Here is a 12,453-nt window from a genome sequence, read left to right as displayed (position 1 = left end):
AGTCGGTGTGCGTCGGAGTCGGTGTCGGTGTGCGTCGGAGTCGGTGTCGGTGTGCGTCGGAGTCGGTGTCGGTGTGCGTCGGAGTCGGTGTCGGTGTGCGTCGGAGTCGGTGTCGGTGTGCGTCGGAGTCGGTGTCGGTGTGGTGTCGGAGTCGGTGTCGGTGTGCGTCGGAGTCGGTGTCGGTGTGCGTCGGAGTCGGTGTCGGTGTGCGTCGGAGTCGGTGTGCGTCGGAGTCGGTGTGCGTCAGTGTCGGTGTGTGTCAGAGTCGGTGTGAGTCGGTGTGCGTCAGAGTCGGTGTGAGTCGGTGTGCGTCAGAGTCGGTGTGCGTCAGAGTCGGTGTGAGTCGGTGTGCGTCAGAGTCGGTGTGAGTCGGTGTGCGTCAGAGTCCGTGTCGGTGTGCGTCAGAGTCCGTCAGAGTCCGTGTCGGTGTGCGTCAGAGTCCGTGTCGGTGTGCGTCAGAGTCCGTGTCGGTGTGCGTCAGAGTCCGTGTCGGTGTGCGTCAGAGTCCGTGTCGGTGTGCGTCAGAGTCCGTGTCGGTGTGCGTCAGAGTCCGTGTCGGTGTGCGTCGGAGTCCGTGTCGGTGTGCGTCGGAGTCCGTGTCGGTGTGCGTCGGAGTCCGTGTCGGTGTGCGTCGGAGTCCGTGTCGGTGTGCGTCGGAGTCCGTGTCGGTGTGCGTCGGAGTCCGTGTCGGTGTGCGTCGGAGTCCGTGTCGGTGTGCGTCGGAGTCCGTGTCGGTGTGCGTCGGAGTCGGTGTCGGTGTGCGTCAGAGTCGGTGTCGGTGTGCGTCAGAGTCGGTGTCGGTGTGCGTCAGAGTCGGTGTCGGTGTGCGTCAGAGTCGGTGTCGGTGTGCGTCAGAGTCGGTGTCGGTGTGCGTCAGAGTCGGTGTCGGTGTGCGTCAGAGTCGGTGTCGGTGAGCGTCGGAGTCGGTGTGCGTCGGAGTCGGTGTGCGTCGGAGTCGGTGTGCGTCGGAGTCGGTGTCGGTGTGCGTCGGAGTCGGTGTCGGTGTGCGTCGGAGTCGGTGTCGGTGTGCGTCGGAGTCGGTGTCGGTGTGCGTCGGAGTCGGTGTCGGTGTGCGTCGGAGTCGGTGTCGGTGTGGTGTCGGAGTCGGTGTCGGTGTGCGTCGGAGTCGGTGTCGGTGTGCGTCGGAGTCGGTGTCGGTGTGCGTCGGAGTCGGTGTGCGTCGGAGTCGGTGTGCGTCAGTGTCGGTGTGCGTCGGAGTCGGTGTCGGTGTGCGTCGGAGTCGGTGTCGGTGTGCGTCGGAGTCGGTGTGCGTCGGAGTCGGTGTGCGTCAGTGTCGGTGTGTGTCAGAGTCGGTGTGAGTCGGTGTGCGTCAGAGTCCGTGTCGGTGTGCGTCAGAGTCCGTGTGAGTCGGTGTGCGTCAGAGTCGGTGTGAGTCGGTGTGCGTCAGAGTCGGTGTGAGTCGGTGTGCGTCAGAGTCGGTGTGAGTCGGTGTGCGTCAGAGTCCGTGTCGGTGTGCGTCAGAGTCCGTCAGAGTCCGTGTCGGTGTGCGTCAGAGTCCGTGTCGGTGTGCGTCGGAGTCCGTGTCGGTGTGCGTCGGAGTCCGTGTCGGTGTGCGTCGGAGTCCGTGTCGGTGTGCGTCGGAGTCCGTGTCGGTGTGCGTCGGAGTCCGTGTCGGTGTGCGTCGGAGTCCGTGTCGGTGTGCGTCGGAGTCCGTGTCGGTGTGCGTCGGAGTCCGTGTCGGTGTGCGTCGGAGTCCGTGTCGGTGTGCGTCGGAGTCCGTGTCGGTGTGCGTCGGAGTCCGTGTCGGTGTGCGTCGGAGTCCGTGTCGGTGTGCGTCGGAGTCCGTGTCGGTGTGCGTCGGAGTCGGTGTCGGTGTGCGTCGGAGTCGGTGTCGGTGTGCGTCGGAGTCGGTGTGCGTCGGAGTCGGTGTGCGTCAGAGTCGGTGTGCGTCAGAGTCGGTGTGCGTCAGAGTCGGTGTGAGTCGGTGTGCGTCAGAGTCCGTGTCGGTGTGCGTCAGAGTCCGTGTGAGTCGGTGTGCGTCAGAGTCGGTGTGAGTCGGTGTGCGTCAGAGTCGGTGTGAGTCGGTGTGCGTCAGAGTCGGTGTGAGTCGGTGTGCGTCAGAGTCGGTGTCGGTGTGCGTCAGAGTCGGTGTCGGTGTGCGTCAGAGTCGGTGTCGGTGTGCGTCAGAGTCCGTGTCGGTGTGCGTCAGAGTCGGTGTCGGTGTGCGTCAGAGTCCGTGTCGGTGTGCGTCAGAGTCCGTGTCGGTGTGCGTCAGAGTCCGTGTCGGTGTGCGTCAGAGTCCGTGTCGGTGTGCGTCAGAGTCCGTGTCGGTGTGCGTCAGAGTCCGTGTCGGTGTGCGTCAGAGTCCGTGTCGGTGTGCGTCAGAGTCCGTGTCGGTGTGCGTCAGAGTCCGTGTCGGTGTGCGTCAGAGTCCGTGTCGGTGTGCGTCAGAGTCCGTGTCGGTGTGCGTCAGAGTCCGTGTCGGTGTGCGTCAGAGTCCGTGTCGGTGTGCGTCAGAGTCCGTGTCGGTGTGCGTCAGAGTCCGTGTCGGTGTGCGTCAGAGTCCGTGTCGGTGTGCGTCAGAGTCCGTGTCGGTGTGCGTCAGAGTCCGTGTCGGTGTGCGTCAGAGTCCGTGTCGGTGTGCGTCAGAGTCCGTGTCGGTGTGCGTCAGAGTCCGTGTCGGTGTGCGTCAGAGTCCGTGTCGGTGTGCGTCAGAGTCCGTGTCGGTGTGCGTCAGAGTCCGTGTCGGTGTGCGTCAGAGTCCGTGTCGGTGTGCGTCAGAGTCCGTGTCGGTGTGCGTCAGAGTCCGTGTCGGTGTGCGTCAGAGTCCGTGTCGGTGTGCGTCAGAGTCCGTGTCGGTGTGCGTCAGAGTCCGTGTCGGTGTGCGTCAGAGTCCGTGTCGGTGTGCGTCAGAGTCCGTGTCGGTGTGCGTCAGAGTCCGTGTCGGTGTGCGTCAGAGTCCGTGTCGGTGTGCGTCAGAGTCCGTGTCGGTGTGCGTCAGAGTCCGTGTCGGTGTGCGTCAGAGTCCGTGTCGGTGTGCGTCAGAGTCCGTGTCGGTGTGCGTCAGAGTCCGTGTGCGTCCGTGTCGGTGTGCGTCAGAGTCCGTGTCGGTGTGCGTCAGAGTCCGTGTGCGTCCGTGTCGGTGTGCGTCAGAGTCCGTGTCGGTGTGCGTCAGAGTCCGTGTCGGTGTGCGTCAGAGTCCGTGTGCGTCAGAGTCCGTGTCGGTGTGCGTCAGAGTCCGTGTCGGTGTGCGTCAGAGTCCGTGTCGGTGTGCGTCAGAGTCCGTGTGCGTCCGTGTCGGTGTGCGTCCGTGTCGGTGTGCGTCCGTGTCGGTGTGCGTCCGTGTCGGTGTGCGTCCGTGTCGGTGTGCGTCCGTGTCGGTGTGCGTCCGTGTCGGTGTGCGTCAGAGTCCGTGTGCGTCAGAGTCGGTGTGCGTCCGTGTCGGTGTGCGTCAGAGTCCGTGTCGGTGTGCGTCAGAGTCCGTGTGCGTCCGTGTCGGTGTGCGTCCGTGTCGGTGTGCGTCAGAGTCCGTGTGCGTCAGAGTCCGTGTGCGTCAGAGTCCGTGTGCGTCCGTGTCGGTGTGCGTCCGTGTCGGTGTGCGTCAGAGTCCGTGTGCGTCAGAGTCGGTGTGCGTCCGTGTCGGTGTGCGTCAGAGTCCGTGTGCGTCAGAGTCCGTGTCGGTGTGCGTCAGAGTCGGTGTCGGTGTGCTTCAGTGTCGGTGTGCGTCTGTGTCGGTGTGCGTCCGAGTCTGTGTCCGTGTGCGTCCGAGTCTGTGTCCGTGTGCGTCCGAGTCTGTGTCCGTGTGCGTCCGAGTCTGTGTCCGTGTGCGTCCGAGTCTGTGTCCGTGTGCGTCCGAGTCTGTGTCCGTGTGCGTCCGAGTCTGTGTCCGTGTGCGTCCGAGTCTGTGTCCGTGTGCGTCCGAGTCTGTGTCCGTGTGCGTCCGAGTCTGTGTCCGTGTGCGTCCGAGTCTGTGTCCGTGTGCGTCCGAGTCTGTGTCCGTGTGCGTCCGAGTCTGTGTCCGTGTGCGTCCGAGTCTGTGTCCGTGTGCGTCCGAGTCTGTGTCCGTGTGCGTCCGAGTCTGTGTCCGTGTGCGTCCGAGTCTGTGTCCGTGTGCGTCCGAGTCTGTGTCCGTGTGCGTCCGAGTCTGTGTCCGTGTGCGTCCGAGTCTGTGTCCGTGTGCGTCCGAGTCTGTGTCCGTGTGCGTCCGAGTCCGTGTCCGTGTGCGTCCGAGTCCGTGTCCGTGTGCGTCCGAGTCCGTGTCCGTGTGCGTCCGAGTCCGTGTCCGTGTGCGTCCGAGTCCGTGTCCGTGTGCGTCCGAGTCCGTGTCCGTGTGCGTCCGAGTCCGTGTCCGTGTGCGTCCGAGTCCGTGTCCGTGTGCGTCCGAGTCCGTGTCCGTGTGCGTCCGAGTCCGTGTCCGTGTGCGTCCGAGTCCGTGTCCGTGTGCGTCCGAGTCCGTGTCCGTGTGCGTCCGAGTCCGTGTCCGTGTGCGTCCGAGTCCGTGTCCGTGTGCGTCCGAGTCCGTGTCCGTGTGCGTCCGAGTCCGTGTCCGTGTGCGTCCGAGTCCGTGTCCGTGTGCGTCCGAGTCCGTGTCCGTGTGCGTCCGAGTCCGTGTGCGTCAGAGTCCGTGTGCGTCAGAGTCCGTGTGCGTCAGAGTCCGTGTGCGTCAGAGTCCGTGTGCGTCAGAGTCAGTGTCGGTGTGCATCAGAGTCAATGTCGGTGTGCGTCAGAGTCAATGTCGGTGTGCGTCAGAGTCAATGTCGGTGTGCGTCAGAGTCAATGTCGGTGTGCGTCAGAGTCAATGTCGGTGTGCGTCAGAGTCAATGTCGGTGTGCGTCAGAGTCAGTGTCGGTGTGCGTCAGTGTCAGTGTGCGTCAGAGTCAATGTCGGTGTGCGTCAGAGTCAATGTCGGTGTGCGTCAGAGTCAATCAGCTCCACCAGGAGCCTGAGATTTGTTGTCATTGTGTATCATGAGACAGAGCAGGTGAAGGTTGAAGAATGTTGAGCCAGTTACCTCCTCTAAAATTAAGACAATTTAAAAGTACATGAGATGAAATATTTTGTGAATGTTGGACCTTAAAAAAAGTGGGGGAGGTAGGTATGGGGAGCAGGTGTGGTGCCAATGGATCAGAGGTGCAGTGACCTGTGCACTCTCGACACAATAATCCATTCTCGATGAAATATTATTAAATTACAAACGACATTTGTGACGCTTTGCCTGCAGGTTGTTGCACGAGACGAGGTTGGAAGCCATCTATATATTACGTCGCACGAATAGGCCAAGTTAAATGTCAGTGGCGTTCACAAACACAAATATCGGCTCGAGGTGGGTGGAGGGTTCTGTAGTTACACATAACCATTTAAATTAAATGTTCTTGATCCGAGTGCACAGATAATAAGCTTTTCCTCGTGCTGCTGCGTTTTGTGCACACCCACCAGTACGTCTTTGCCCACGCTCAGTACGGACGTGTACGCCTCCAAGTACACCGTGTGGCTCTTACGAACTATCTCCAGCCCCTTCATCGTGATATCCTTTGCATCTCCGAGTCCCAAACCCACGAGGTAAAACATTTTGAAGTTAAAGAGAAAAATAAACCAGAAGAGAAATCCTTCGTCGAACGTCAACCAACATTCCCGCCGTAAGTGCGTCTCGCTAATCTTTTTACGACATCGACCAGACTTTACGGCACTGTCGTTGTTGTTTCATGAACCAAAAGGTTTTTTTTTTCTTTTTTTAATTACACAAACACACACCGAGTTCGTACGCTGGGTACTTCCGCTAGTCTATACGAATAAAAGGTCTGTGGTTTTTTTTTTCTCCACCTCCTCCTCCACAACTCCAAAATTATAAAACCGAGCAGATTGAAACTTTGCAAGCACACTAAGAAAACTCCAAGGAGGTGAAAGAGTGAAAATTGGGTGTTTGGGTTAATTAAAACACCCCTTTTCAAGATAATTAACGGCCTTATTTAATTTTATCATTTATCAGGCGATCCTCGGCCACCTCGCTCTCTGGGTCTTAAGGCGTTTCCTTGGTAACCTCGCTGGGGTCTGAAACTGCCATGTGTTTTTTGGCCTGCTCAACCTTGCCTTGACTTGGAACAGGCCGCAACGATGTGTGTGTGTGTGTGTGTGTGTGTGTGTGTGTGTGTGTGTGTGTGTGTGTGTGTGTGTGTGTGTGTGTGTGTGTGTGTGTGTGTGTGTGTGTGTGTGTGTGTGTGTGTGTGTGTGTGTGTGTGTGTGTGTGTGTGTGTGTGTGTGTGTGTGTGTGTGTGTGTGTGTGAGATTGTCTCCCTGAAGGGATAATGGCAGTAAAGTCAGTGGATAGTTATCAGCAAGCTTTTTGAAAAAAAAATGTACAGATATTATAATGGGTGCCCGCTGTCTGTCCGATCTTCACGCAATCTCCTTAACGGTTGGGCAGAAATTCACCAGACTTGGTAGCTAGTTACGATCACCACATGACAAGAATGTGCAAGAACAGTATCATTTTTGGCCCTGCCCCTAGGGTGGGGTCAAAAGGTCAAATACCTAAAAAAAACAATTATGGGCACATTTTTAATGAAATTTTGTGCAGTACGGTATATGCAATCAACATTGGGGCATTCATGAAATATGGAACGATTTTTTGGATTTGATCCCCGGTTCATGCCCCAGGGAGTGGGGGTCACGGTCACAGGGGTCAAAATGGGAAAAATAACTTTCACTCAAAATTTGATATTGGGTCATTCCTGGTGGAACGTTATGCCATCTTTAAACTTTGCTTTAGATGGGAAGCGTGGGGGCTTGCGATGGCGCACCATCGACTGCGCTCTCGTTTTAAAATTTAGTTGCATATCCATATATCTATCTCTCTATCCTCTATCTATCTGTATATTCTCTGCCAGTCTGTCTGTCTGTTCAGGGCGGGGCTTCCTCCATTCATGGAGGGGCTTCAAAATAAAATTACTGCCATTATTTTTGCTCCGTGTTGGTTTTCAGTCAGTGCTATGGTTCCGTGATTTGGTTTACGTGTGACCATTTGGAGAGACGAGTGTTTCCTGACAAGAATAAGGTCAGTGGAGTGTTTTTGGGGTCTCAGGTTCTGATTCTATTGATGTTGAAAAATTTCCTGTTCTGTGAGGCCTCACAAAGCTAAACCATTTTGGGCTATGCCACGATTTATTCTGATGATATTTTTTGTGATATCATTCTTGATTGTCATTGACGTAGTTTAAGACTCGACTAAAACAAATCCCGAGAAAAAATCAGACAAAATTAGACGTTTTTAGACAAACAGATGCATTATAAACTAGAACGGCCGTTCGGAAGAGTGCATACCTCTGCCAGGGTGATTAGTTTACGTTTTGTATCCCACTGATAGGCCGGATCTGGATTCAGACCTGACCTAAAATTTAATCGGCTTGTTCTTGACACCTAACCAACTCATCCACCAAGTTTTGGCTGAATCCGTCCAGAACCTTTTGAGATATCGTGCTTATATATCGTTTTACCCTATCACTCAATGGTGAAGAATCACTTTTAAAACTAGAAGGGCTCTCAGAAGAATGTACACCTCCACCACGCAATGCCTAATCCACGAGAACATATCAGGCCCAATACATTTTTGAAAGATCATGCTATACAATACTGTATCGTTTTTGGCCCTATCTCTCAATGGTGAAGAATCACATTACAATTAAATAATTCTCATATCCAGATCCGGATTCGGATCTTCAACCAAAGTCGAAGCAATTCTTCCTTGTCAAACACCCAACATGTCCGCCAAGTTTCATCCGAATATGTCCACAACTTTTTGAGATATCGTACTCTATGTCATTTTTAGCCCCATCTCTCAAAGGTGAATAATCACTGAAAATTTTGGAGTAGTCCGATCCGGATCTTCACCAAAATCTAATAAGTTCGTCGTCGTCACACATGCAAACTTTCCACAAATTTTCATCCGGATCCGTCCACCACTTTGAGATATCTTGCACACAAACAAACAGACAAACAAACAGCTAAACAAAGTAACAGACAGAAAGGGGTGAAAACATAATTTCCTTCACCTTCGGTGGCAGAGGTAAAAATATCGGATCCGGATCTGTATTTGGATCTTCACCAAAATCAATTCTTCCTTGTTACAAACCCAACCTGCCCACCAAGTTTTGTCCGAATCCGTCCAAAACTTTTTGAGAAAACCTGGTGTATGTCATTTTATCTCAACCACTCAATGGTGAAGAATCACTTAAAAAAATTCTCGGATCCAGACCCGAATTCGGATCTTCAACAAAATCAAATAATTTTGTCAGTGTCACACAACCAAACTCTCCACCAAATTGTGTCCAGATCTGTCAACAACTTTTTGAGATATTTTGTGAACAAACAATAAAGATGTCGTGTATATATATATATATATATATATATATATATATATATATATATATATATATATATATATATATATATATATATATATATATATATATATATTGTTGCGGATTTCGCGCCCGCCGGCGTGCTGACGGCCACGTAACTCGAATCGCAGCACGTCGCCCACCGGACGGACAATCCAGTCGTGACCCTCTCGGACTAACGCCGGGAACCAGTCACGGGTGGACCTTTCGGTCTCACCGCGATCGAGCCAATCAGCCCCCGCGTGGGATAGGGTTGCTCGCCAAATTCGACCTACCTAAGTACCCACGCGGAGGGTAGACCGGGCGATCGCACCTCGCCGCAGGTCGACTTCGGACACGGGCCACTTAAGCGACCCGTTCCGTACTATCAGAATAACCGAGCGGTGTTATCGTCGACCTCGACGGTTCGATTAATTATCGGGCGTATTCAGCCCACTACCAACCCTTTACGTGAAGCAAGATGAGGATTCAATGGAGGAAAAGACGAAGCGAAGCGGGAGAACAGTTCAACAATAAAGCACATTTATTCGCGGCACACGGGAAGCACACAAATACAATTCCACCAAATGCACACAGAAAAAACACAATTCCATTTACACAAAAAGCAAATATAAAAGCGAAAACAATGCAGAGCTAATACCGACTACCGAGCACACGGCAACACTTATACAATTCTACCTCACAGACGGCGCCGACAACACATACCCAAAACCAAGGAAAAGAATACCCCCAAGAATGAGGCGGGCCTGAGGCCGAGACCGGGTCGCGCCTACCCGTCTGGTGATGAGACGCGGAGCGGCGATGGCGCCGCAACCCGCGGGCCTCGTGGACGGTGTCTGGTAGGGGGTGGGAACGGGGCCCCCTTGGTCGCACTATCTCAGCGCGGGGGGAAACAGGAGGGGGTTGCTGATGCTCGGGGTATAGAGGATCTTTATTATCCCTGGTGTGCGTCTCCACCTCGGCCAGGTCGCGCTGCCGGCCTCCCTCGGGCGTGCAGCTCCCGGCACCGACGCGAGCACCCCCTCGTCTGCCTTCGCCGCTGCCGCCTCTCCGCCTCTGGACTCTCCGACTCTGGACTCTTCTTTGGACTCTCCTCGTTGGACTCTCCGACCGACTCTCCCCTTCGCGACTCTCTTCAGCTTCTCCAGCTACTGCAGGCTTCGGGCTCCAGACTTCCACACTGCTCTGACTGACGAACACGGTCCTTTTATCCCCCCGTAGCTTCGCCTTTGACCCCCTCCCTTTGACCTTTCACCTCGCTCCCCATTGGCCCGAGAAAAAGTGGGCGTGAAGGCTTTTTGATCCACAAATTTGCATATATCGATCGTTCTGGAGGCGGGGCCAAATCGCCCCTCGCTCACCGATTGGACGGCAAAAAGTGGGCGTGTGTCGTTTTTGATCCGTTTTTGAAGCACAAAATCCGTGATTTTGTACACGCTGTTCGACGCGCGCTCTGCACGAGTCCAACACCGGTACCCACAGCGGGGCAAGAACGGTGGCGATGCTACGGTTGCAAGGTGTGACGTGAAGGTCGTGGCGGTTGTGGTGAAGCGGTGTTGTGGTTGGTGGTTGATGTTGTGGTTGTGGTGGTAATCATGGCGGTTGGTCCAAAATAAAGATAGTGAAAGAAAAACGGCTATCCTGAAGAGTCGCAGCTCGCATAAATGACATGTATTCCCACTAGACAACGGGTTTGGGCCTAACTACACATGCACTTACCGAGATACCTCACCTAAGGGACCTGAATGGTGGTTTGCGAATTTGGTAACCACAACAATATATATATATATATATATATATATATATATATATATATATATATATATATATATATATATATATATATATATATATATATATATATATATATAGTATCCCTGTGTCGTAAGAGGCGACCAGGGTTGCGTCAGGAAGGGGCATCCGGTGTTAAACCTGTGCCACATCAGAATGTGGATCATAATGGATGATCCGCTGTGGCGACCCCTAACGGGAACAGCCGAAAGAAGATATATATATATATATATATATATATATATATATATATATATATATATATATATATATATATATATATATATATATATATATATATATATATATATATATATATATATATATAGCACGATACTTGCGAAATCCCAAAAACAAATTTGACCTCAAAAAGAATTCGTAGTTGAATTCAGTGACCAAATATGGAACTCCTCTTCAAATTTTTTTCCTCTTCAAAGTCAATTGGATGAAAAGTGACAATTTTAGAAATTCAGCCTCCGTTGAGCTTTTGACCGAAGTTGACCACCAATATAATTGGTGGTTGAATTCAGTGCCTGATATGAAAATAATGTTCAAATTTCTACTCAATCGGATGAAAATTGAGGATTTTAGAAATCCAACAAATTTGTTGACATTTGGCCTATGTTGACCTTTTGACCTCAAAAACAAAAAGTTTCTTGCTTATGACGAACTCTACCATGTAGTAAAGTTTCGTGAAAATCAGTTTAAAATTGTGACCTGTAGGTGATTGACATACAAATGAAAAACCACTCATGGAGCAACACTTGGCAAAACAGAACAGCACTTCGTGGAGTGCATACCTCCGCTAGGCTGAACAGTTTAAAGTCTGTATCCCACCGATAGGTCGGATCTGATTCCGGACCTCAACCAAAATCGAATCGGCTTGTTCTTGTCACCGAACCAACTCTTCCACCTCGTTTTGTCACAAGTTGTCCACAACCTTTAGAGGTATCATGCTATCCAATGTTTTTGGCCCCATCTTTGTTTTTTTTAGCTCTCATACGGGCCTCGAAACTGTATACAAATGATAATAATAATAACAACAACAATAATAATAATAATAATAATAATAATAATAATAATAATAATAATAATAATAATCTTGACATGGTGAAGAATGATTTGAAAAATTCTCGAATCCGGATCCCGATTTGGATCTTCACAAAAATCGAATCGATTAATCCTTGTCACACACCAAACATGTCCACCATGTTTAATCCGAATCCATCAATAACTTTTTGAGATATCATGTAATATCGTTTTAAGTCCCATATGTCAACGGTGAAGAATCAGTTAAGAATGAAATAATTGTCGTATCCAGATCTGGATTCAGATCTTCACCAAATTTGAATCAATTCTTCCTATTGGCACTCTATACCTGTCCACCAAGTTTCCTCCGAATCCATCTGTAACCATTTGAGATATTGTGCTTTCTATCGTTTTTGGCTCTATTTCTCAATGGAGAAGAATCACGTAAAAATTCTCAGATCGGCATCCGGATTAGGACCTTCACCAAAATTAAACATTGTTGTTCTTGGCTGGTCACCAACACACACAAAAAATTTCAGAACGATTGCTTGAAAACTGTGGCGAAAAATCTTGTAACAGACAGACAGACTGACACGACAGACGAACATACTTGGCAAAACACTTTTTTCGCAAAGTAACAAACAAGCATACGGACAAACAAACAAACAGACAGACAGACAGGGGTGAAAACATAACCTCCATCTACCTTCGGTGGCGGAGGTAATAATTCAATAGATGTGGTTCCTCCAGACCTGTCCCCTTGGCGTTGTCCGTAAGGTCTATTATGTGGACGTCAGTTTGACGTGTGTTTGCATTCTTAGACGACCCTCGAGGTGTTCTGAATGAAATTAGGAGAAATCTGGAGGAAAAAAATTGACCGTTTTTTTTTTATCTGGGGAAAAATTCATCGGTCCATTGCTGCTGTTTTGTGAGATGCTTCCATACTATATTTGTAAGCTCTTCCTGACTGTGGGGAGAGGGGTTCAGACCTGTCCCTTTGGGTTTTCACTGTCTGTCTTTTCCCCGAATTTCTTTTGATTTCATGTGGAACACCTCGAGGGACTTCAAAACACCTCGAGGGACTTCAAAACACCTCGAGGGACTTCTAGCAATGCGATGCATGCATGCTATGTACATATGTGGCAAGTTGGAGGTGACACGAAACGGGTTGGTAGGAATCGAAAGCGGGTTATTTATTTATTAGACGTGATCGTAAGTGAAGTGATGCTGCGCACAGAATCCTGGAGGGTGGTGACATGTCCTTTGGTGATGGAAAGCT

At 51.5% G+C, this 12,453-nt stretch overlaps 1 protein-coding gene across 1 annotated transcript in view; it reads right to left on the bottom strand.

Annotated features, from left to right (window-relative positions):
- Window positions 1-5,634, bottom strand: part of DPH5 (diphthamide biosynthesis 5) — a 50,788-nt gene extending 45,154 nt beyond the window's left edge. The window contains exon 1 of the mRNA XM_085885746.1: window positions 5,395-5,634. Within this exon, the coding sequence (XP_085741872.1) occupies window positions 5,395-5,529 (135 nt within the window). The 5' untranslated portion in view covers window positions 5,530-5,634. The remainder of the gene's footprint in view (window positions 1-5,394) is intronic.
- Between the last annotated feature and the right edge of the window lie 6,819 nt (window positions 5,635-12,453).

The sequence above is a fragment of the Eptatretus burgeri genome, chromosome 6 (assembly GCF_056783735.1).
Source record: "Eptatretus burgeri isolate ZD-2024b chromosome 6, Ebu_testis_v1, whole genome shotgun sequence".
Taxonomy (NCBI): Eukaryota; Metazoa; Chordata; class Myxini; order Myxiniformes; family Myxinidae; genus Eptatretus; species Eptatretus burgeri.
Note: the sequence above shows the minus strand (reverse complement) of the source record. Positions and strands in the feature narration are given on the sequence as shown.